The sequence below is a fragment of the Oratosquilla oratoria genome, chromosome 27 (assembly GCF_046742065.1).
Source record: "Oratosquilla oratoria isolate Oo_2021 chromosome 27, ASM4674206v1, whole genome shotgun sequence".
In the NCBI taxonomy this organism is placed as follows: Eukaryota; Metazoa; Arthropoda; class Malacostraca; order Stomatopoda; family Squillidae; genus Oratosquilla; species Oratosquilla oratoria.
The window spans coordinates 47973915-48001508 of NC_134803.1; the positions used below are offsets into that span (position 1 = coordinate 47973915).

Sequence of the window (27594 nt, forward strand, 5' to 3'; positions counted from 1 at the left end):
TTTGCTGAAACATTGCTGTCCCTTGGATTTCCTCGGATATGTACACTCCATGGAGGTGTGGAGGTTTTCCGTTCCTGTGGTGCCCTTGTCACACCTGCGTAAATGAAGTTCCTTACTGGGAAGCATTCCATTAACCCCATCTTTTGTAATCACCATCCATACCTTCCCTACAGTTTCTCATCATTGATTAGCTCACCATGAATCAGCATAATTGCCATGACCATTACCCTTGAAAATCATGTCTGTTAAGCGTACAAAATAAGAATTTTTATAGTGTGATGTTTCAGACCTTTGAGAAGGCTGACTAAGGTGATGTGAAAGTATATTAAGGGCAGCTGTCAGTTACTAGAATGGTGTGGCTGTATGTATTGTACACTCAGGGTCAAGTTCATGAACATCTGCTAAATCACTGACCACAGATGTTGTGGTAACACTAGGTATTAATTTTGTATATAACATTTACCAAATTATAAAGTAACTGCAGTATCCTGAAAAAACAATTTAACATACTTAGTTCTATGACTGCTGTTCACATAAGTACCAACAGATGGACATGAATAATCTCTGAATGGACAAGATTGGTTGTTTTGTGGTTGTTGTTCTTGATAAGTTTCTTTACTCATAACTCTGTTGTTGTTATTTATTTTTAGGTGGAGACATTATGTAAAGAACTTTAATTCAATTTGTTGTTTTATGAAATAATTGAAACTATAGATCTGTATATTAAAGCCAAAGATAGAGGTTATAAATATTCCATTTGGTAAATGTACATATATCATGTACAACCCCTGCTCCTTATCTGTAGTGTAATTAGATTGTCAGTATGGATAATTACCCACATCTGAATTACCACCCTGGAACTGCTCATGTCACTGAAAAAGACTGGTAACCTAACCATATACTTGGCAGTGGCACCAGATTGATTTGTTGTCAAAGTAATCTTAATGCTCCAAGATCTTCATTGGAGTACCAAGACTGGACTTACCATGGTAATACAAGGCATAAGCAAAACTACACTTAATGATTATTACTGCTATTTTAGAAGTGGTTAAATATTCACCAGTGTTTGTAAATATATATTTAAATGCATATATGTATACACATACATGGACATTCACCAAAAGCGGTGGCCCCCACATATAAGGTGAGTGGCAGTTCAAGAAGACACCCACTTTTCACCCATAACCACATGCCTGCATGTGCATGCACACAGCGTGTGTGTGTGTAGTCTCTGTATGCATGTGCGTGCGTGCACATACACACACACACAGTGGCGCAGTTGTAGCATTTACGGCTGCCACTATGGCAGTCTGGGTTCAGTTCCCTGCCAACTCTCACGGGCGGGGAGTTGGGGGTATGTGTGCATGTATGGTCACAAGATTACTGATATATCAGTCATATATGAGCTCGGCTCTCTTCCAGGAGAGAAATAGCTGTCAATCATGAGTCCAACATGTGACCCAAGGCCATGGTGAATACACACACAACCAACTCCTAGGTCCTTTCCCCCTCATTAGGTGGAGGTAGTTACTTAAGAGTTAGAAGAGGACCAAGAGTGGTTTACTGTACAAGGAACACATGTGCAGCAGATAAAAGAAGTGCAAAAGATAGGGATAAATAGGAGATTATGAATGGAAGAAAGGACATGGCCCAAAGAAATGTTTTCTAAAGCATTTTGAGTGGATGAGGAGGGGGATGACATATAATGAAGTTGGGGTATACCAGTTCCAGCTTCGTGGTCCCAGTGTGGAATCACTGTCTCTTGCTGCACTGTTTTCAATCTAAGTAGTGTGGCAGGGGACAGTAATGACCCTTTATCATCCATGAGGTGATGAGATGGAAGGGTATTAACTGGGTTTGATTTATATAAAAAGTGGGCATTTACTCTATCCTTTATAAGGGAAAGGGTCTTTGGTATATATCAGCAGATGAATGAATCATCCCTGTCCCCTGCTACATTGCTTGGATCAGTGGTAATGTAGACTGCTTTCACAACAGAGCCAGAGCTGGTTTATCCCAACCTTTTCATTATATTATGACTTCCCCATTCTTATCCACAGAACATAATTTAGAGCAGATGAGAACATCTGGGCCATGTCATCCTTTCACTTATCCATATTCCTCATTCTCAATTATCCTCTTTAAGTTCTCATTGCTTCCACTTTCCACACTCTACTATCATTCTTTGGTCATTCTTTCTATATGACCAAATCACCTCAGCATTCCACAATCCTTTTTCCCAACATGCAATGTTACGTTTTTTCTGCACCGAGGGGTGATTTTCCGGCGATCACCCCTCTTCTTCTACTTTTAGCCGGAGATGTAGAGAGCAATCCTGGGCCCACCACAAAATACACATGCCCAACATGCTCGAGGAGACAGACAAAAGGCTCAGTTCAGTGCAACATGTGCAAAAACTGGGCCCACCTCACCTGTACAACACTTGCTGACACAAACCAATACACAAACACTTGGACATGTTCTACCTGCCCTCCAGTAACCCCACTCCCACCTCCCCAACCACAGCCAGCACCCTTACCCACTCCCAATTTCCCTTTGCCCTTACCCCCAATCAGTACTCCCCTTCCTTTATCCCCAATCTCTCCTTTCCCCCCCCCTCTAACCCAGATCCTATACCTTCCCCATTAACACCCCAACCTCAACCCCAAACGGCAACATACAACACATACAAAACACACAACATCAACATATTACAACACAACATTGACGGTATTAACACGAAAACACATGAACTCGAGCACTTTCTTAAACAACACAACATACACATTGCAATTATACAAGAAACAAAACTAAGACACTCACACAAAATGCCATCATTTCATAATTACACCACCATCAGACAAGACTGGACCGACAGCAATGGCGGTGGACTCATCACCCTGATCCACCACTCCATCTGTTTTGTGGACACAAGTGCCACAACCAAATTTCTCCTCCCTACCACAGATAATACAACAGAAATCTAATCCATTCGAATCCGCACAGCACTGACAATAGTTAACATATACATTCCCCCCCAATCATCCCCCACAGTTCCAAACACCTTCAGGCCTCAATTTAGCCAACTAGCCTCAATTCCAACCTGATCATGGGTGGTGACTTCAACGCCAAGTCGTCTGCCTGGTTTGTCGACAACCCTGACACAGACAGAGGGCTTGATATACAGACTCAGTTTGACTCATTGACTATCATGAACAACACACATAATCATACACATATCCCACACCAAGCCCTCTACACTCCCTCCTCTCCTGATATCACCTTCTGCTCCCCATGCCTAACCCCAACAACACCATGGAGAGTGGTCGGAACCCTTGGTTCTGACCACCATCCAATCATCATCACCACCAAAACAAGATGCACCCCAGTTGGCCACAGACACACTTACACCAATTACAAGAGAGCTAACTGGGAAACTTTTACTGAAGAGACAGAACAACATTTTGAAACACTTAACAGTACACCAATCACAAACATAAACAATGCTGTGCACACTTTTAATACAATCATACAAAACGCAGACAAGAGATACATCCCTAGAGGCAACAGAAAATCACACAACCCCAACTTCACACCAGAAATCCAGGGCCTCATCAGACAACGTGACACACTTAAACACGATACCCCCACACCTATCCCTCAAAACATAGCAGACTAAATACAAACACTAAACACTGTGATTACCAATAAAATACACGAACAAAAAACACAATTGGCAAAACTTTATCAATACACTTGATCACAAAACAAACACCAGCAAATTGTACAAAACACTCAACAGCATTACACTATCCAACAGTAACACTACACACTCTCACACAGCAATAATCACAACAGATAATCTACCCTCAAACAAACAAGCAAACGCACTCATACGTCATTTTGCACAGACAAGCCATCTCACTTCTCACCCTGACGACCGACACACCATTCGACGTAAGAAAGACTTTCCCACAGACTCAGACTATACACCCTTCATAGACAGTCAGACAAAACACATAATACATAATCTCAAGCACTCATCTGCCTGTGGCCCTGATAACATAAGCAACATCCACCTAATACACATTGGACCACAAGGTGTACACGCACTCACAAACATTGCAAACTACAGCTATTCACACAACACTATACCCGACATCTGGAAGCATGGTAAAATAATCACCATTCCAAAACCGAACAAAGACCCAACAATCCCAACATCCCCAACATCACACCCCCTCTAAAGTCATTGAACGCCTAATACTTAAACTTGTCACACCACATATTCCCCTTGCTGACTCACAACACGGTTTTAGGCCACTACACTCCACAAACACTCTTCTGATAAACCTCACACAAAGAATTTTAGATGGCATCAATTCAGATAGGCCCTACCACAGAACACTTCTCATAACATTAGACATAAGTAAAGCTTTTGATGCTATCCCCCGCCACAACCTAACAAATAAAATATATAACAGACATGCACAATAACACCATAAGATGGCTGGCCAATTATCTGGCAGGCAGGAATGCTTACATGTCGTATAATGGCCAATCATCGCACATCAGAAATATTAAGAATGGAGTACCACAGGGCTCAGTTCTATCCCCCACACTATTTAATCTATACATGCATGACTTACCCACACCAGACACCTCAGAAATACAAATCTCTTCCTAAGCAGACAACATAACAATCACATGCACACATCGTAACACAGACAAAGCTGCAGAAATAATCCAGCCATACCTTGATACACTCAACACATGGTTCATCACTAACAGACTCAAAATAGCTCCAACCAAATCTACAGCAACACTTCTCACCAACTGGACAAAAGAACACAAATACATACCTCATCTCTACATCAACAACACTAATACCACACACAAACACACCGAAAATTCTTGGTGTAACATACGATACATCCATGTCTTTCAAACAACACATCACAAACATAAAAAACAAATGCACACCTAGACTTAACGCACTTAAGTCAATCACTGGAACAACATTTGGACAAAACAAAGAAACTAATATAACAATAAACAAACAATGCATACGCTCAGTGATGAATTATGCGAGTCCTGCATGGGCTCCTAATCTCAGTGAGACACGCCACAACACCCTTCAAATCATACAAAACAAAGCCCTAAAAACAATTACAGGCTGCACAAATACAACACCTACAGACCATTTACACCATGAAACAAGTCCTCAAAGTCAAGGACCACCTCAACATGAGAGGCACACAAACACTTGCCGCAGTCACCACAAACACATCACACCCGCTACACTACATAGCAGAACACCCACACACACCAAGAAACATTAAAACAACAGCCAAAGACCTTTATCACGCACAGATACTCTCTTCTCTTCCTCCACAACCACCAAATACCAGCCTCCGGAAACATATTCATAATCATATCACTCACCGCTCCATTAACACACTGAAAGACAACACACTGCTGCATGCCAGACCCCCTGATATCCACCCTTCTGAATCCTCTCCCACGAAAGGACAGAGTCCACCTGGCCAGACTGTGGTGCGGCCACCACCCAGCACTTCTAAGCTACCAGAAGAGGCTGGATGACCGCATTGTGAACAGCTGCCCAGGATGTAACACTTCACCCCATACCATACAACACATAATGGAAGACTGCATTATACACAATCATGTACGCAAACAACACAACATACACTCTATAAAGGATTTGTGGGAAAACCCAGTTTCGGCTGTGGCATTCCTTGGGGAGACGGGACTGCTCAGACAGACAGTCTAGGGAACGACAACAACAACAACTTCCACATTTCTCAATAACCTGTCTTGTAACACCAACCATGGTATTTCTAAAACACAATCCCATCTTGACTCCTTATGGATGAAGGGTTGTGTCCCTGCTACACTGTAGCAAGTGTTGCTGGGCTTTGAATTCTTAGTATATTTATGCTGTGTCTAGAACAGGAAAATATAAAAGGTTGTCAGAAAAGGACATATTTTGCCAAACAAAAACCTGCAATAGAAGACAATTTTTAAACAGAAAATTAAGATTTTATGGTTTTAACTTGGAGTGGTTTTTATGCCTTTGTTTTTTTGGCTACCTCCCTTGGTATATGTATGTATGGTTTTAACTGTTACCAGTGTTGGAAAATCTATTCATTGCCTTGATGCATTATAATTGTTATGTTGATGGTTACTTGTGGGTAAGAATTAAAAAGGAAAGACAGCATATTGGTATCTTTCTGGGTTTGCTTTAAGCAATGTAGCATTACATTTTGTATATACATTCATAAGAAGAGGAAAAGTCCCATTACATTTTGTATATATCCCCAGTAAGGAAGAACCCATCTGTGGCCAGAGGACATCAGTAATCTAACAAGCATAATGACACATTTTATTTAGATTTGTTTAATAATAGGCTATAATTCAGTCTAGTTACAGACCCAAACTTGAAAGGCATTGATTCAATAGCCCCATTCATTGGAATGAAAAAGTGAAAATAAGTCAGCCATCATGTTGAGAGCATCAGACCTTGTCTGTACTCGTAACAAGTTTGTATGTGCAAGTAACTTACTTCAATTGGGCAGTTATATCTAAGGCTTTCTAATCACAGCCTGGATATGACATCAAAGTGTCTGCCTAGAATTTTTTTCCCTACTATGCGAAACTTATTGGAAGCGAATATTAAGGGAGAGAGGCTGGAGTTAAATAGATAGCTTTAGATACTTGGGGGCGAATGTGGCAAGAAAGGAAGGAGTGGAGGTGGAGGTAGAATGTAGATTGAGAAAAGCAAGTAAATGCCTTGAGGGATTAAAAAGTGTAATGAGAAATAGGCATTTGGAAATGGATGTTAAGAGGAGATTGTATGAAGGAGTGATTGTATAGACCAAGTATGGGGCAGAAACATGGAACATAAAAAAGGATTTTAAATGTGTTTTGAGATTAAATGCCTGAGAAGTATGGTAGGGGTTACTAGGCTGAATTGAGTGAGAAACAAGGAGGTGAGAAGGAGAGTGGGGGTGAAAAAGTTGGGAGATAGGGTTGATGAAAGAGTACTGGGATAGTTTGGACACAGGAAAAGAATGAGGAAAGATTAGTAAAAGTAGTGTAGAAGGCAGAGGTGGATGGAGCAAACATGGGGCAACCAAGGATGAGATGGATGGGTGGGGTAAAAGGGGCATTGGGAAAGAGGAAGAGGTCTGTTGAGGAAGGAAGGGAGAATACAGAAGATAGGGGTGAGTGGAGAATAGTTGTGTATGGATGATGCTGTAATGCATGGAAGGTATGGGGAGGGGTTGTGTGAACACTATTTTGACACAGCCCAAAGGGATTTCTCCAAGTCTTCTCTTTTTCTGTATGTACATTTGTGAAACTTGTAAATATGTATACAAAATGTACATGTCCCTGGCAAACAATTTTCATGACCAAATCAAGTACCATTAATGGATAGTGCCAAGTCTATTTTACAGGTTTATTTATTATTGTAAGTGTATGAAACAAGGCAAATAAACTTGATGTAACAATTTGTAACAAAACACAAGAAAATATATGAAATATATAATTAAACATGACTTTTTAACCTTTTTCACATAATGATACTCTACAGATTTCATTCTGGCTAACATCAGCCAATTTTAGGAACAAACAAGTCATACCTGGAAAAGGTAGTCCTGCAAGATCGGAAATCATCTTGCCACCCATCAAAACCTGTCAACATCATTGCCTTACAGCCACGGTGTGTGGGTTGTGTGTGTGTGCTGACACTATCTTCAGTTGGAGCCCAAGAGCTCAACTACAACTGTATTTCTTCCACCTTTTCACATATAGAGATCCGACATCTGGCAACTGATCTGTCTCTGTCAGTGACATTGAAACAACCCCACACTAATGTAACACAACAATACAATTAATACAACAGTTCAAAGTTTCTTCCCAGAAAGATCAATGTGAAGGCCTGAGGACTATTGCCAGCCACTGTGGGGTTCCAGATTTCCAGCTGGGAAAACTTGAGGTGACTTGTTATTACAGCACTAGACAATTTCAAGGATGACTAAATTTTCCATGTCCAGTTGAATTTGTTTAGTTACTCACCAGGTATAAAATGTTTATACATTCAGCATATGTATATAATTTTTTTTTTTTTTTATCAAACTGGCATGAAGTATGATCCTATCATAAATTATGAAGACACTCAACTCTGAGATGACATGTAATCCAAGCCCTTCTTTCCATCATTACATATACAGGAAGTCATTACCATTATTGCACTCCCAGTTTCTTCATCATCCTAGAACAGACTGGGCCAATCAATATTCTGATATGGCACCAATGTAGTGAGAGTGAGGAGGAGACTAACAAAGAATGAGCCAGTCAGACAAACATATAAGGGACAATTAGACTAGCAAACAAAATATCAAGACAAACAAGCATTGTGGCTAAGCTATAGAAGTGCTCACTGCATTGCTCTTGACCCAAATGGTGTGGCAGGGAATATGGATGACTTATCTTCAAGGTGTTGTGATGAGAAGAGTGTTACACAGGTTTTAAATGTGTATGAAATGTGCAAAAGTAATGTGATGAGATATTCAATGGTATCAGGGTGGATGGGAATCTCAATGGTGAGCATCTGGAAGTGGAAGTATTTGGGGTCACACGTGGTAGTGAATAGAGGAGTACATACATACATAATATACCAAGGCTTTTTCCCCCTTACTAGGGAGGTAGCCAAAAAGGAAAAGGCATAAAACCATTCCCACCCATTCCATCCCTGAAAACACTCCACACCCCTCCACCCTCCCTCCCATTTTAGCACATCCTAGATGACAGGTCATCCCTGCACCCTGTCCACTGCCCTGGGTCAGAAGCAGTGTCGCAAGACACAGCACATCCACAGCAAGGCCGCTTCATTAAATCGGCGACCCCCCCTCTCCGTCCCCCCATATAAAGGATAGAGGAGTAGATGTGGTTAAATTACTGAGTAGAAGAGGCATGTAAATGACAAAGGTGTTTGGAGAAATTGTTACTTTGTTGGTGAGTGCAAAGGAAAAGTTGTACAAGGGAGGGATTGTTCCCTTGGCACTGTATGGAGCAGAGACTTGGGTTTTAATGTAGGCAGAAAAGAAGAACCTGAAGGAATTTGAGAAGTATGGCAGGTCCTACAAGGATGGACATGGTGAGAAATGAGGAGGTGAGGCAAAGAACAGGAGTAAAGAGCTGTCAAATAGGGTAGATCCAAATGCTGAATACTGCATTAATCCCTTGTGATGACATACTTTATATATTTGTTTTAATTAATAATTTTTTCCCTTTCAGTAAAGGGATGGGGTTTTAGACTGAAGGTTCAACTCTTCTTTTTGCTACCAAAGACTTTATACAGCTGAATAAAGACACTTAATACCAAACAGAATAATCAATATGATGGGTGTCAATATATTTGGTTCCAAAGTGGTGATGTACAGCTGAATAAAATAACCAGGCAAAGGATTATGTGCTACCCAGTATGGAAGGGTTTAAGGTCTAAATGTGACTACAAATATTTCCTAGTAAATTACTTGGTCTTTAACTCAGAAACATGGAACATAATAGAGGAGGAGTTTGAATGTATTTGAGATGAGGTGCCTGTGAAGTATGATAGGGGTTACTAGGCTGGATAGAGTGAGACAGGAGGAGAACAGGGATGGAAAGGGAGTTGGGAGACTGGGTTGATGAAAAAGTATTGGGATGATTTGGAAACATGGAACAAATGAGTGAAGAAAGATTAGTAAAAGAGGTGTGGTAGGCAAAGGTAGAAGGAGTGAACATGAGGAGGTGTCCTAGGATGAGATGGATGGATGGGGTAAAAGGGGCATCGGGAAAGAGGGGAATGTATGTTGAGGAAGGACGGGAGAAGACAAAAGATAGGGGTGAATGGAGAATGGTTGTGTATGGATGATGCCGTGATGCATGAAAGGGTGGGGAATGGGGGGGGGGGGTGAGGGAGTATAAGTGAAAAAATAATTTGACACAGCCCGAAGGAATTTCTCCCTGTCTTCTCTTTTTCTGCATGAGGAGACAGAGAGGGGAGGGTTGCCAATTTAATGAAGTGGCCTTGCTGTGTCTTGCGACACTGCTTCTGACCCAAGGCAGTGGGCAAGATGCAGGGATGACCCATCATCCACAAGGAACCAAGATAAGAGGGGTGAATGGGAGTAGACAGGGTGAGAAATGTGGAGGTTGGAATAAGTGGGAGTGGATTTTATGCCTTTGTTTTTTTGGCTACCTCCCTTGTAAGGGGGGAAAAGCCTTTGGTATATGTATGTATGTAAAGCTACTATTTGCCATACAGAAGCTTATGAATACATACGTATATGCCATGATGTGAAACAGCCAAAAGATGGAATGACTCATACAATCTTAACTTCTTGAGGGGTGACAGCAAGGAACGCTTCCCAGTTCAGCAGCTATTAAACTCTTGTACAAAGCATCAAACTATATACATACATCATACCAAAAGGCCTATTCTCTCTTATAATGGGTAACCAAGTCAAAGCATACACCCACACCCATACAAACCCATTTGTTGCTCCTCCCATCTCATGGATGGGCATCCCTGTCCCCTGCCACACTGCCCAGGTCTAAGACAATGAAGCAAGACACTGCACTTCCAAAGCAGGACCCACCAGCTGGAGCTGGTTTACTCCCACTTTTGTTATAAAGCAATTCTCCCCTTCATCCACTTGAAAAAAAAATTACAGAGCAGACAAGAACATCTCTTCAGGCTGCAGGTTTCCTTCACCAACTTAAATCACTATCCATTCACTCAAATCCTTTGCCCTCTCTACTTCTTGCTAAACATTCCTTTTGGATCTAAATCCCCCTTCACTGTTCATCCACTTCTTCACCTCAAATTCATTCCATCCACTTCTGCTTTCCACACCCTGTTTGCTAGTCATTCCTCATTCATTCTTTCTATATGCCTGAACTATTTCTGCACTACAAGAAACTACAAAAACTGCCTCACAGTATACCACTAGACTGAAGACTGATGGGAGTGGAGTGCCAAGTAAAATAATAAAATGTGACAACAGATGGTCAAAACTGTATTCCTTGAATGTCCTTAAACCCTGAAAGTGGAACTGGGAAGTAACATCACTTGAATTACCTGCACACAGAGCAAAAGAATATGGACAGAGCACTGAAGACCACAGAGAGGTGTCTCTGCACCTAGAAACGCTGCTTTTGCAAATGCCCAAGCTGGCACTATGGTAAACTAACTATCTTTCCCTGTAGTGAGGAGTCGAATGGCTTTGTTGAGGTTATCCAGTGCTGTGACAGTATCTTCATAGTCCATGGCTGACACAGCGTACTTGCAATACTTCTGTGCCTTGACAAAATCCTCAGGACTGAGGGTAACACCCCCTGCAGTCAGACAAAAAAAATTGTATCAGTCAGTGAAATGACTGTTGAAAGATAAATATGAAACTGCAGCTTGATATATGTCAACATGTTACACCAATATGGGCAATTTTTATTTATTTATCTATCTTTTTATATATATATTTTTTTTTCATCTGAAGGACCTGAAGCACTTGGAGAGATTAAGGACAAAGGACACGAGAAATGTGGGAGTTAGTGGATTAGAGACATGAAAGATACGAGGGACAAAAAGCTTCTACAATGTGGGATTTGAACAGGTATTCATGTGAGGATTAACTTAAGGGATTTGAAGATTATGACATGGGGGCCAAGAATTGTAGAAAATGTCAAGCATCCTAAAGGAGTTGACACACTAGTGGGATGTGGAGCTCAAAGGACGAAGATGCTTAGGGATAAAGCATTTGAGGAAAGGGTAGAAGGCCTTTAGGGATGAGGAGTACAAGGGACATGGGCTCTGTGATATAAGGCATTTGTTGGACTTTAGAGTCCTATGGAATATTCATTAAAAGGACCTTGAACTATAGGGATTTGGGATTGTAACAAAGCTTTTGTGCAACTTGATGGGGCAGGGCCTTGGAAGCTCGATTCACCCAAGTGACCTGAAAACAAGGTAACACAAAAGTGTGGGATCTTTATTATTAAGGATGTAAGAGATTGGGGGATCTCATTACCTTAGGGATGAGGGATTTGGGAAATGTGGAGACAAGGAATTAGGGAATAATGGGATGGGGGCTTAAGGGATAAGGTACTTTAGGTAAGAGGAATGCGAAGGCCAAGGGACTTGTAGGATGAAGAACTGGGAACTTGACAAGGTACTACAAGGAAGCAAGGTACTTTGAGAGTGTATTACCTAAGGTGTTACTCACTACTAGCTTGACCTAAAATCTATTCCAACTAAAGTTAAACAATACCTAACCTGAACAAATTAACCTTTCTTCAATACAACAAGGTCAACTCACCCTTCACTATCATATGTATATTATGTTCCCAGTAACACAGGGCACACATGAAATACTGACCTGCTGGAGTGTGTTGAGGTTGTGGTGGTGGTGGATTGTACGGAGTGGCCATGGGCGCAGGTGGACGTGATGGCATGGGCTGAAAGACAAAGAATAATTTTCTTCCTCAGTGGCAAACTATTCATGATTACATGTCATATGACAAGCTTGGGGCTGTAGCAGGCATGCACATGTGTGGTGAGACAAAGCCTAGGGTGTAGCCCATGTGTATGTTACCCACACCAATTGACCTGACCCAAGGGGAGTGACTGAGTCAAGGAGACGCACCTAACAGCTGCAGCAGGGTGAACTCAGTGGCCCCTGGGAAGGAGAAATGAGTACTGACGAATGGCAGCCATAGAGAGGGGTTTGAGAAGGAAAGAGTGGAAGAGAGAGGATTTTGGCCAGTAGCCTGAGACCTGGCATCAGTCACCCCTCTAGCCCATATTTAAGGTGAGGTCACTCACATGGGGGCCCCAGACAACGTTGAGCTAACAAGCAAGGATTACTCCCAAAGTCCATTAAATTTGTTCAGTGCTTTTCCTCTCCTGCTTCCAAATACATTCACAAATAAAGTTCAAATACAATGACAGTTGTGTGTGCTTTTCCCCTCTGCTAAACCACTGGCTACCATAGTCAACATCCTACAAATGCATTCAACATATGTACCCAGTGAACAAAGGAGATTATTAAGATGGCTGGAAATAAAAGATCCAAGCCATATCAAGACCAGAAAGATGCAACAAAAGGTATGGTGACTACTGAGGTCATCCTAGTGTTTATTGGCACAGGCTGTACTTGGCATCCGGTCACTGGCCAGGTGGCATGCTCAAATGTCGACACTTGGCTGAGATTACTTGAGGAAAGAGGCAGAGATGATATATCCGACGAGGAACAGATTAGAACTATTCAAAAGAAATCAGCAGGGGATACTGCAATGTCAGCAAGGCTTGCACGTGAGAAATACCCAAGTCATTGGGGAAGTTTCAAACAAGCATTCCAACAATATTTCTATAGTCATCTGTGGACTCATTGAGGATGTGTTTGGACAATGTCACAAAGTGGGAGAGTGAAATGCTCTCCTACATGTTAAGGTTGGCAGACATGGTTGGATCAATAATGATGCTCTGCTCAGATAAAGAACCACACATCGTGGATGTAGCCATCGTGAAAATCAAACATTAAATGCCACCCTAGATAATGCGTGTTTTGGGGGTGAAGGACAAGAAGTCAATCCCCGCAGTTTTGCAAGCTGCTATAGACTATTGCCATCAACAGTCTTCAAATTAAAACAGGGTATACCAGTGACAAGTGCCCAGTTCTTGGCTTTTACACTTCACCCAACACTCTGAGCACACAGACCTCATATCATACCCAGGTGGAATGGAGACACCAGCACTGAAAGGCATCCTGTCCGGTGGGGAAAATGGATGTATTTACCTAATTGTACTTACCCAATTAGGTAAATACATCCATTTTCCCCACAGGGCCACATCACAGAGAATTGTGGAAAAAGGGTTGCAGGGGTAACAGGCACTGTAGGTGGCATTCATATTGCCTGTGCTGCAGGTCGAATTTCCAAATAAACTTGTAATCATACTTACTGTTAATTTTACCTATGTGCATGCATTTAGATACATACATATACCAAGGCTTTTTCCTCCTTACTAGGGAGGTAGCCAAAAAGGAAAAGGCATAAAATCATTCCCACCCATTCCATCCCTGAAAACACTCCACACCCCTCCACCCTCACTCCCATCTTAGCACCTCCTAGATGACGGGTCATCCCTGCACCCTGTCCACTGCCCTGGGTCAGAAGCAGTGTCGCAAGACACAGCACATCCACAGCAAGGCCGCTTCATTAAATCGGCGACCCCCCCCTCTCCGTCCCCCTATATAAAGGAGAGGATGGGGAGAAATCCCCCCGCCCATTCCTCCTCATGCAATCACAACATCATCCATATACAACCATTCTCCACTCACCTCTGTCTTCCGTCCTCTCCCTTCCTTCCTCAACAGACATTCCCCTCTTCCCCAAAGCCCCCTTCACCCCATCCATCCACCTCATCCTAGGACATCCCCTCATGTTCACTCCCTCCACATCTGCCTTCCATACCTCTTTTACTAGTCTTTCTTCACTCATTCTTTCCATGTGTCCAAACCATCCTAATACTCTTTCATCAACCCTATCTCCCAACTCCCTTTCCACCCATGTTCTCCTCCTCACCTCCTCATTTCTCACTCTATCTAGCCTAGTAACCCCCATCATACTTCTCAGACACTTCATCTCAAACACATTCAAGCTCCTTCTCTCTTCCTCTCTTATGTTCCATGTTTCTGCCCTATACAGTGCTGTTGGCACAATCACTCCTTCATACAGTCTCCTCTTAGCATCCATTCCCAAATTTCTATTCCTCATTACACTTTTTAATCCACCAAGGCATTTACTCGCTTCTCTCAATCTACATTCTACCTCCACCTTTACTCCACCTTTTCCTGCCACATTTGCACCCAAGTATCTAAAACTATCCACTTCCTCCAGTTGCTCTCCCTTAATGCTCACTTCCAGATTACTGCCACTTTCACCCCTTGTACATCTCATCACCTTACTTTTACCCACATTTATCTTCAGCTTTCTTCTATCACACACTCTCCCAAACTCTGTCACCAACTTCCTCAAACCCTCCTCCGATCCTGCCACAAGTGCAGTGTCGTCCGCAAACAACAGCTGGCTCACCTCCCACTTTTCTCCATTTTCTTTAACCATCTCCAATCCCTGACCCACTACCCTTGCATTTACCTCTCGCACTACCCCATCCATGTATAAGTTGAACAGCCAGGGTGACATAACGCATCCTTGACGAAGTCCCACCTTTACCTCAAACCACTCACTCTCTCCATTTCTAATCCTGACACAAGCTCTACTACTCTCATAAAAACTCTTGACAGCTCCGAGAAGCTTTCCTCCTATCCCATATATCCGCATATACTTGTGCATGCATTTACTTGTGTTAAATTTCATTAGCCACTTTTCAGACCATTGCTGTAGTTTATCTAAATGATTAAACCATAGCACTGTATAATATGTATTCATACATAGCAAGGGGCCTTGTACCTCTTACATGACAGCTGGTGAGTCAAAACACCCATCCTAGGGCTCTAGGATATGTATCAAAAGCAGTCCTTGATGTGTGGGGAATAGGACATGTCTCAAAAGAGTATCTCCTACACATGCATGTGCACACACGCACACACACACATCAGACATATATAAGCTCTGAGCTCTCATACAGAAAGGTATAGCTGTTGATCATGAGTCAAACACATGATCCAAGACCATGGTGAATCTCACACACACACACATCTGTATATTATCCAACATACATCACAATAGAATCTATAGTGTATCACCATGAAGTAATTAGAGGGTTCTGTTACCTGTTGAGGCTGTGGTGGCATGGATGGGAAGGCATTACCCGGTGGGTTTGATGCTCCTGGTGGGGGCATATTTGGAGGCACTGGACTGGTACTGGACACTGAAGGCAAATCTGCAAAAGTTATCACATGAAGTCTGTAAACTATGAGAAGACTGCACACGGTATGCTCAAACAGGCTCTAGCTGAAACCTGCCTAAAGTAACTTGTCCTTAGGCAGTGGAAAATCTAGAATGTCTCAGATTACAAACATGACAGAAGCATTCCAGAAAAGCTTTTTGGACCCATAACTTATTATTTCAAGTTTACATTACAAACTACTCTTTGGTAAAATTTCTGGAGTACTATTTGAGGACTTGATACCTGTATTATTTGGAGGAGGTGGCACTGGCATGTTGAACGGTGATGGTTCTTCTGCATCCTGAGTACCAAACTCATCCTCTGATAATAAAAACAGACATCTATAAAGTCAAAATTTTCTTTAGATGGTAAATCTGATGTACATAGAAATCTTATATTTTTTTGCTTTGCTCTGCAAGAATCTCTTAATGTATAAAATTATCAAATGCAACTGAATGAAAGTTGGTTTAAACAATGATGTTGTATTCTACCCTTTGCTACATTTCAAGAAAGAAGAGGGGAAAAAGGTAAATCACGGATGAACATCCAACATAATAGAGTACCGTATTTTCCGGCGTATAGTGCGCGACTCTTTTCCGTTGGAAGGGCCTAAAAATGGGGGGTGCGCGTTATCCGGTGGTGCGCATTATCTACGGCCTACGATAAAAATTCTGCGGCTGTGTGTGTGTAATTTTTTTCACAACAACGTGACGATGTTGGCCGTGAGAACAAGAAGAACAGCCATGGTGACATGAAAGAATACGCCAGCATGGGCTACCGTATATAAATATTTATACCATGAAACATGATCAATATTCATGATATTTGCCCATGTTCACAGCATCCTAGTTTGAATTTTTATGTTGGATTTGTTGCTTCACTTTAGATATGGTACAAACACCTGACTACAACACCCTCTTTCAGGAGTTATATTAACTAAACGTCACCTCGATGAGAGACTGTCCTATTTCACCACTGTCATTGCAGGTTCAAAGCTAAAACGAAACAGTCTGTAGTTTGTTTCAGTATTAAATAAAAAATGGTAAAGACGAATTATTTCCTCAAGATATAAAATGAAAATTTTCTGTAAAAATCCCAAAAATTTTCTGTATATTTTACTTTCAATAAACTTTTTTTTAGATCATATTTCCTACAAACTATTTAAGGTACAAAGTAATAAGGGACCAACGCACAACATGAGTCATATACCGGTACATGTAGTTCCGACTTTTTCTTAGTTGTGTCCTAATTGATGCCTAAACTGACACTTAATTTAGTGACAAATCAACAGATTTCCCAGCGGTGGCTCTAGCCAATGAAAAATACTTCTCCATGTAACCTCGTTCACATGATATAAATACATACATACATACATATACCAAGGCTTTTTCCCCCTTTCAAGGGAGGTAGCCAAAAAGGGAAAGGCACAAAAACACCCCCACCCATTTCATCCCCAAATACACTCCACACCCCTCCCACTCTCCCTCTCATCTGAGCACCTCCTGGATGACGGGTCATCCCTGCACCTTGCCCACCGCCCTGGGTCAGAAGCAGTGCCGCAAGACACAGCACATCCACAGCAAGGCCGCTTCATTTAATCGGCGACCCCCCTTGCATATAAGGAGAGGACGGGGAGAAATCCCTTCGGGCTGCGTCAAAATTTGCTCACACATACTACCTCACCCCCCATCCCCCTGTCCATTCCACCTCATAAATCACAACATCTTCCATATACAACCATTCTCCATTCACCTCTGTCTTCCGTCCTCTCCCTTCCTTCCTCAACAGACATTCCCCTCTTCCCCAAAGCCCCCTTCACCCCATCCATCCACCTCATCCTAGGACATCCCCTCATGTTCACTCCCTCCACATCTGCCTTCCATACCTCTTTTACTAGTCTTTCTTCACTCATTCTTTCCATGTGTCCAAACCATCCCAATATTCTCTCATCAACCCTATCTCCCAGCTCCTTTTTCACCCCTGTTCTCCTCCTCACCTCCTTATTTCTCACTCTATCTATAAATACCGAGGTAAAACTGCGTTATAGACCAATGCGATCGGGCATGTGCGTTATACGTCGGTGCGCGCTATCTGTGTACTGAGATAACGAAGTGCATGGGTGCGCATTATAACCCGATGCGCATTTTAAGCCGGAAAATACGGTATTCAAAGATGTAAAAAGAGAACAAGAATGAAGAACACTACCTAACAGTATACTGTACAAAGAAAATTATTACATATACATATGTACACATACACACTACACACATATACATAATCAATTCAAAATCTCTCTCCATTCATTCCAAATTAAGCAAATGAATATACAAAACATATGAAAATGAAAACACAGAACTTCACTATGGGTGCAATTTAAGATTACCAACACAAGCTATAAATGAATGCCAATCTACATAATGCTTTTGAGCTGCTTGAATACAAACATCCACATGCACATCAACTAAATTTAACCATAAATGGATTTACCAGCCACAGATACTGTTCACATAAATGAAAAAAAAAATTGTCAAATGAAGTCAGGTATGTACATGTGGGAAAAGTATTACAAAAATGAAGAAAATATGAAAAAGAAACAAGAAAAAAGAGTCACACACCTTATAAATCATAAAAGCCAACTGGTTTCTAAGAGCAATTATAGTCCTCTTAACATGGTTCTTAAGTGGAATTATCTGGTTTGCAAAATTGCATCTTCTTAAGTAAGACATTAGAGACTAAGTTTTATTCCACCAACCAGTGACAAGAGACAAGAATTGCTCATGTGTAACCTTGTATATCTGTATTACCTTTGTTTTTGGCTGTTCATGGGGTAGGAAAGAAAACAAATTTCTGTTTTACATAGTGTAGCTAATTCTCATAATGCTAAAATAAATGTACATAGATAATGATATTCTTACTCACTTGCAACTATCTAAATCAACCAATGTACTAAATATCTATATTTGCACACTTGCATTCAGGACACCATTCTGTATTAAAACAGTACCAACACTGAATACGCCTGTCCACTCATTCAAACTGCTCTAGATGTAACTACCACCTGGAAGATTCAGAGCACCTCATACTAACAATCCCACTACTGGTTATTTGGGAGCAATGGTTCTCCTGCAAGAGAGATGTGGGACAACACACTGACTGACTAAACATGCATGCATCCTGCATTTTCAATCTATAATAATAATTACTGTTGCCTAAAGTTCTACTGGCAGTAACCCACAGCCCCATAGTAGTCAGCAATGAGTGCTCCCATAAATCTCACTGGAAAGAAACTTTACAGTTGTCTGTGTTGTGTCAGTGTGCATCTCATAACTTTACTTTTCCCTACATTAACTTTATGCTTTCTCCTCTCAAATACCTTTCCAAGTCCCACCACCAACTGCTTCAATCTACCAGTAATGCCATATGCAAATAACAACTGACTATTCTCCCATTTCCCTCCACTCTCACTTACAAGCTCTACCCATGCCCAGTACCCTCATGTTTACCTCTCACACCACCTGATCTATATAGAATACATATTGAACAACCATGGGAACATTACACAACCTTGACACAGGCCCTTCACCTCAAAACCATTCACTCTTCATTTCCTACCTTCACACAAACTCTACTACTCATGTAAAAAATTTTGACTGCCCTCAACAGACTTCCTCCTATTCCATACATCTCTACATACTTTAACACCTTTCTGTCAACCATTTAAATAGCCTTCTCCAAATCCATAAAACCCCAATCAATGTCTTTACCTTTTACCAAAAACTTCTTGCTTACCTGGCTTACTACAAAAATTTTATATACAAATCATCTTCCTTTCCTAAATCCACACTACTCTTCCCCTCTGTTCCCTTGTATAGTGGGACAACAGAAGCACTCCTCCAGTCCACTGATATACTTTTCTCCCATAGGCACACAATAAACAGTCTCACTGATTAATCCATTATAACTGTAATGCTCTCCCTTCATCCAATCACTATGTCCCTCCATTCATTACTCCTGCTCAAAGAGGCATTCCACATGCATCCAAAGCTACCTTCACCTCATCCATCCATCCACCTCATTCATCTTCCTCTCAAATTCATTCCATCCACTTCTGCTTTCCAGACTGTCTTTGCTAGTCTTTCCTAATTTATTCTTTCTTTGTATCCAAACCACCTCGGCATTCTCTGATCTCAGGTTCCTTCCCATTCCTGTTATATTTACCTAATTGTAATATGCCTGGAGCTAAACTTATGGGGTCCTACTTTGATGTCTCCAATTATTAAACTTTACTTTAAATTATGGGACGGGTGTGGGATGGGTGTATACTTTGACAAAGCCATCCCGCTTGAATGGAGAAAAAGGCCGGCTTGAGTTTCTTGCTAAGACCTCTTGATGTTCTTTTGCCCCATACCAATAGATTTCTGTCAATCTTGTCCACACTTTTCACATTTCTGATGATAGCAATCATGTTGCAACATTTCTATCTTTCAGTGAGGGGCAATCCTAATTTATCTAGTCTTTTCTCATATTATCTATCAACCAAGTTGGTGACCATATGTGTGTGAGGGTATCTAAAGTCACTCAGTCCATCTTCAGATTAGGATCATCCCCTTATCTTAATGAAAACATATGCCACTGTACTGAAGATGACAGCCCTATTTATGATCTTGATGCTTCATGTAGGTCAATGGTTATCATCTAAACTCCTCAGAAATTAATTTTTTGATTCAAAGGCTGAACTAACCTTCTCCTCCCATGGGACCTGGGATGGGATCTTCTCCAGTTTTGAGGCAGTTGTGGATGTAAGCAGCCTTCCAGCGAGCATACTTCCTTTGTGCTGCAACCTCATCACTTAGTTCTCCAAACACTTCACAAACATCAAACAAAAGTCCAGCAGTGAAGAATGCCTTAACTACATTCCTGAAGTACAAAATAAAGAAATGCAAATGAATTTACAATGGAAAATTATGTTAACACGAGACTTTAGATCCCTAACAAAGTCAGTTGCATAATAATATACAAATTATATTTTTTATTTCAAATTTAAATAATTTCAAGGTAAAATAAATTCTAAGATGAATGACAGAATTATGCATTTTTGTGCTGTGTTACCCCTTAGAGATTATATTCTGGCTAATGGTAGATGGTTTTGTTAATCTGAGAGGAAGGGGGTGTTATCACCATTAAAACAGGATAAACCTTTCCAACAATGGATTACAATGGCAAAGGATGGCAACAGGAGAACCCCTGATCAGATCCTAGAAAAATAAGCACACACAGGTGGAAGAAGAGAACAGAGAGAGAGAGAGAGAAGTAGGGGATGAGGGTTGGGGGGTCAAATGAGAGAAAACTTACTTGTTGAATCTAGAGGCTCGGTCCTCTGTATCTGCCCACATAAACATCTTGTGGCCTACATTCTCAACAAGGGCATGGCCAGCCATCTCATTGGTTACAGCTTCATTATCTACATGTTCCTGAGGTACACAAACAAACAAACCAAAAATTAGCACACTCGTTAAAGGATACAATGTAATCATAACAAACATAAATCCTTGTTACCATGAAAAATTCAGATAAACAAATAAGAGCATAAATACATTCCATTTATTGTATTTCAAATGAACATGATTATGTACTTTCCAAGTACAATAAGTGCAAACAGTCTGTTGTGTCACTATTTGAATTTACAAGATTCCCATTTACAAACTTTTTCTTATATGAATACAAGCTCCTTTAGTAAACAGCAATTTTACTCAGAAGGTCCACTCTGGGCAAAAGAGCTTTTTTTGGCTAAGATCTGCCCCTGAGCTCAATAAAATAAATTTATATCAGCAAGGTTATCATGTTCCCTACTGAAGTATTAGATCTCAGGCTTATAAGCCCTGGATTTATCAAAAGCTGCTTCTGGTTAGAATGCCCTATGTCTTGAATCACTGGACACTGTCTCAGCCCTCAACAAATTTATAATCAAATCATGCTGTAGGAATTTACTTAGTGTGCGATAAGGTGCATCACTGTAAAGCTGGCGCTGCCCATGAATCAACCCCAAGCCCTCCCACTGTCTGTGTAGGCATGCTTACTGATTACATCATGGCCACTTCTAGTGACCACTTGCACACTTAGCAAATTGTACATATACGGTATACAACAATGGAAAGAAGTGACTATCTTACCTTTTTAAAATTTTCCAGCCAGTCCATCAGACTCCCCAATAAAGCTCTTGATTCTGGTGCTTTACGGTCAATCTTGAGTGCTGTCTGCAGTCCATAAAGACGAACTGCAAAGTTATGTTCATTTAAAAATCACTCACTTTTTTTTTTAATAAGGAATAAAACTGAACAGGATTATTACACTTGTCCACATCAGTATATGCTTCCCAATCTATTGCACCTAACCTAACCCGGCCATACAAACTACAGACCCATATTCATATCCCAAAGGACCTTGAACCTCAGCTATTACCACACTCCTTCAAAGAATACAACCAACCATTAACAAAAGCTGAGCATCACATCTCCCTCTCTAACTGTACAACAACTGCCCTATACCTAGAGTCAAAACAAGAGGTAACCTATCTTGGAATACCCTTAGATCAGTCCCTCTCAGGGAATGCCATAACGGATGAGATTGTATCCAAGTGTTCACATAAAGTCAAATTTTTGTACAGAAAAGCCAGAAATTTTGATCTGGAAACAAAGAAGCTTCTGGTCTCAGCCTTGTTACATCACTTTGATTATGCTTGTAGCTCTTGGTACAGTAGTCTGAGCAGAAAAAACCGGTCCTGGCTACAGGTTACACAAAATAAGATAATTAGATTCATACTAAATTTACCTCAACGTAGTCATATTGGTATTGAAGAATTTAGCAAGGTAGGAATATTACCTGTAAAATATCGTGTCCAGCAGTTGAAACTAAACCAGGTTTACAATGTCGTTCATAATTCTGCTCCCTCATATGTGAGCTGTAATTTTACATTATCGGCTGAGAACCGAACCCGGAACAGTCAAGAGTCTCTTATTGTACCTCATGCAGGTCCCTTCACCAAAAACAGTTTTCACTTCACAGGTGCTCAACTATGGAACTCACTACCTGTGTCCATTAAGAAGTCAAATAGCAAGGTTACCTTCAAGAAAAAAGTCAAGGGTTACTATGTCTCAGCTATGGACAGAGAACAGCCTTGATTTTGTGTACTACTAGCTTAGTGAGGGATACCTGATTCCATGAGTAATACCATCCAAATCTGTGTTCATTCATAACTGTTCTGACCTCCCCCTTTTTTTTTTTGTTCTTCAGAAGTTTAGTTTAGTATAACAATGATTGATGTTTACAAATTGGTTTCCACCTCTGTTTTGCCAGTCATAATATGGTACTGTATATGTCTCAGGTAGGGTCCGAGAACAGTTATGATCTGACCTTTTTCCTCGTTCTCCTTGTTGTTTTATCCATTCGAGTACTGGTCCCCTGTACCCTACCCCTGATGCTTCAGGTTATAATGTACTACTCCCTAGTGCTCATACTAACTGTCCACTCCGTCCTGTGATTCAGGTTAAATGTTAGATTTATTTAATAGGTGACCCTAGCTGCAGTGTAGCATTCACTATAACTACATGTTGTTACAGATGTAGAATATTGTAGTATATCATTAAAGGTACTACTCTGATATAGTACTCACTCGTACATGTTGATACAGCTGTAGAATAATGCAGTATATCATTAATGGTACTACTCTAATATAGTACTCACTCATACTGTTTTGTTACAGTTTAATATTATTTTGTTGTTCCTTTGCTTATTGCAATGTTCCTTTTTGTGATGGTGCTCAAATTTTTGGTCTCAATATTCCTATGTGTACAAACATTTTAGTAATATTAGCTAAACTATAACAATGTTTATGTGTCATATGTGTTCTGACTGGTATTACTCATGATTGTCTCTGGTCCCCTTAACCCCCTACGTATGTTGTCAGTGTGACTTAGTGTAGAATAAGTGTACATGCTTTTTGTGTTATCCTCTGCAATTTGCATTTATTATTCCGAACTATGTGTTCTTATCATTATTTGCACTTCATGTACATTGATTCATTGCCAAATAAAGTCTATCTATCTATCTACATTATAATATGAAACTTCCACCCAATTGTGGCATTCTTTATATGGATGGAAGGCATCCTCATTGCTGCCTGGGTAGAAGACATCATCATATCCCTTCCTTAAATCAGGAACAGACACAATGTTCCAAGAGATACCACTCTCATGGCATCTGGAATGCCATTCTCTATTACCACACCTTCACACAGACTTCTGAACAGGGTGCAACACTATAGTGCAAATGGAAACAACAATCACTACACTTGCCACCAGCCAACATGAAAGAAGATGCATAGAATATAGCCTTCATTCTTTCCTTCTTTCTAAGGAATTAAAGAGGGTGGATGCAATGATGACAAAATTGGCATCCTCATGACATTTCAGTTTTATATTTTCGATAATCAAAAAGTTGTATCATCATTGGTTTCCTTTGATTTCTTATCAAAAACATTTTCTTTAGAACAAATGGATCTCTTAAGAGCAAAGAAAACGTAGTGAAACTAATTACATGCAAAAATAAAGTGAAATATAAGTTGCGTGTCATTGTGACAAATGGAAACAAGCTCCACCATAGGAACTCAAACCTTTGCCTTAGCGACTGCTTATTATAAAGAAAAAATGATAGCTTTGAGCCAACCAGACTGTACAAAATGAATGACCTGGACTACAACCTGGCAGTTCCCCGACGACACTAAGCTAGCTCAGTCTCAATTCTAAATTCACCGAGTCCTTGTTATGGCAAGCCATCCAACAACATAACGTATTTGCAGTTATTTGAATATGCAAAGGTTAAAGGAGGTATCACAATAATTTATTTTGCCAATTTTTTGTGAACTCTGTACTGGTGGCCAATCAACGAGAGAATTTGTAGGCTCATTATTATCAGGTCTACAGGTACAAAATTTCACAAATTTTAACTTCACTGCTAGAAGAGTTAGTCCAAAGGTACTTTTGTTATTTAGCATAAATGTACAACTTTATATGAATAAGGTGTGATAGGTTAGGGAGTCTTGTGGTAAGGCCTAGCAGCAAAGTTTAGGGAATATCTTTGGTTTACAAGTGCAGAGTTAAGGTTGGGTTAGTTAAGTTAACTGTTAGGTAAAGCGGTATTTCAGCATGACACAATGATATAAGGCAGTCATCATAGCTTATCACGCCAGACAGACAGCCATTCAAGTGTTCTTTGGTTAATTTTGACCAGGTCAATGTTGTCTAAATTGGTTTCAACCAATATAAGGCAGTGACAAAGTAAGTAAACTAAGTATGTATAAAATAAAGTATCTCTTGGAGTCTAGTTGATGTGCCATCCACTGGCCCTCTACAATTAGACAGGTGAACTCACTTTAGACTGCACTCAAATGTCTGGTACATTTGCCATAAACTTTTATTCCATATACACAACCCACGTCAACACCACTCCATCAACCCACCAAATCTTTGAGGGTGAACTTTATCATAGACATGATCATGATCATATGATGATGATCATCATCATGATGCCATAAACCTGACACTTCTGGAAGTCTCCATCAAACTTTGAACACTTGATCCAAACATAAGTATGGGACCTAATGGTATTCATCCAAACTTACTCAAATCATGTCCAGCCCTCTATTCCTGATATACCAAAGGTCCATTGCTACTGGTAAACTACCCAAACCCAAACTCCAAAAAATGAAAGAGATCTAACATTTACATTGTCAAAATATTTAAAAAAGGCTTTCGCTCTCACAACACTTCACAAATAACAATAGTTTTACTTACTCCAATAGCTAATAGACGGCTCACGCTTGTCATATTCATTTGCAATTTTCAAATAATGTTGAACAGTTTTAAGTTGAGGTGGAACTGGAGGAAAATTTGGGGAAGCCATCGTCGTAGTTTGTTTTGATACGATGGGTTGCAGGTGCAGGTATTTTCACCTCATGTGACGAAACGTCATTATTTTCACTAACGTTCGGAGGGCAGAAATTTAGATGATCCTGTCAATGAACTGTGAAGGCGACATTCCATCTATTGCAATTATTTGCCTGTTGCTACCAAAGATGAACTTGGTGTTGTAAAAAGTGGACTACGAATGCCTAATGGTTGGAGAAATCGAATTTAGAAGGAACAAAAAAACCCTTAGTCCTCACACCAAAATTTACAGTTTTACGTGTTCAAAATCTCTGAGACAGGTTATTATTTTTTTTTTTGTACATTGTTCAGTCTGAGGATGATGTAGGATGGCCTTGGCTACAGTTTCTACATTCAGCTGGGTGTAGCCTGGGACATCACGTACAGGGTCTGAACAGGTCCCAAAGTGCAATACGTGAAAGTAGTGGAAGCAAAAGTTTGGCCTTCTTCTTTCAGGTGCCCTATCCCGAACCTTGCTATCCTCTTCTTAGTATGGGGATACCGTGAAGAGGGTTACAGGATCTCGAAGTGAGATTCATGACAGGTACGGAATACCTTGGAAGGTTCAACTTCGCTCACCATCGTGTCAAAATTCAGGCGTCATTTTTTGTTGTCGTTCGTTGTCCCGTAAAATATATTTGAGATGCATTATCTTCCTCTTCTGAATTCGATTTTGCTGTCTTCCAGGATGTCCATCTCCTTATATTCTATAAATTTATCTTCCATAACTTTCTCATACTGGTTAGTGTTGGCTGTTATGGAGTGTGGAATACCAGCGTTTCTATCCTTGTGGACAATCTCGCATCGCTGTTGTTCATGTTGTGTCGTTAATCCGGGGTGTTTATAGTTTGGTTACGTGTCGTGATTTTTCAGGGAAGTTGTGGAAAGGTGAAAGTGGTAGTGATTTTTTTTTTCCAAGGATTTAATATAGTGATTTATATTACTGGGGAAGGGCACACCAGTTTTCTTGGTTTAGGAAACGTACTTGGCAGTTCTATTGTAGTATTGCCGTTTGTCACATACCCTTGGTCGATGCAGTCGTTTCTCAGTGTGCTTATATACTTTTTTTTTTTTTTTACTTAGAATTACTTTGGTGAGTTACTGATCGTATCTCTAGGGACATATACGCTAAAATAGTTTCAGAATCTGTACTCGGTCTCCAGTTAAATATAATTTCCAGATCCTACCAAAATTTGTCCAGTTTCTTTTCAGATTCCAGAATGGTCGGTGCCTCCACCATCCATTCTGACAGGCTATTCCAGATGTTCACCCCTCTGAGTAATGAATCGTTGACCGATGTTGGCCTGGAGTTGATCCCCTCCCAACTTATACGACGCCTCGTCTGGTAACCATCCTTGCTGGCTGTTGCAGGTGAAGAGGGAGGTGACACCTGAGTATCACAGCAACGATGTAGTGTCTTGAATGTCCAAATCTTATCTCCTCTGATTCGTTTATATATCAGTGTAGGAAGGCTATTTTTTCAGCCTGTCAAGGTATGAAGGGTTCTTGAACCCCTGGATAGACTTATTCATCTTTCTCCTTGTACACACACACACACACACACACACACACACACATATATATATATATATATATATATATATATATATATATATATATATACATATACAGTAT

The 27594-nt window shown here is 40.6% G+C and overlaps 2 protein-coding genes across 4 annotated transcripts in view; one reads left to right on the forward strand and one right to left on the reverse strand.

Moving 5' to 3' along the window:
- LOC143040031 (TBC domain-containing protein kinase-like protein) overlaps positions 1-7535 on the forward strand; it is a 48527-nt gene extending 40992 nt beyond the window's left edge. For all 3 annotated transcript variants that reach the window (XM_076210576.1, XM_076210577.1, XM_076210578.1), the window contains exon 17: positions 1-7535. In XM_076210576.1, coding sequence (XP_076066691.1) covers positions 1-102 — 102 coding nt within the window. In that variant the 3' untranslated portion in view covers positions 103-7535.
- Positions 7470-26115, reverse strand: Vta1 (vesicle trafficking 1). The gene is made up of 8 exons (XM_076210579.1): positions 25828-26115; positions 22150-22253; positions 21332-21450; positions 20721-20896; positions 16223-16300; positions 15864-15973; positions 12447-12525; positions 7470-11409 (listed from the first exon to the last, which is right to left on the reverse strand). The coding sequence occupies exons 1-8, from the start codon at positions 25934-25936 to the stop codon at positions 11261-11263; spliced, it is 924 nt and encodes a 307-aa protein (XP_076066694.1). The 5' UTR covers positions 25937-26115; the 3' UTR covers positions 7470-11260.
- Between the last annotated feature and the right edge of the window lie 1479 nt (positions 26116-27594).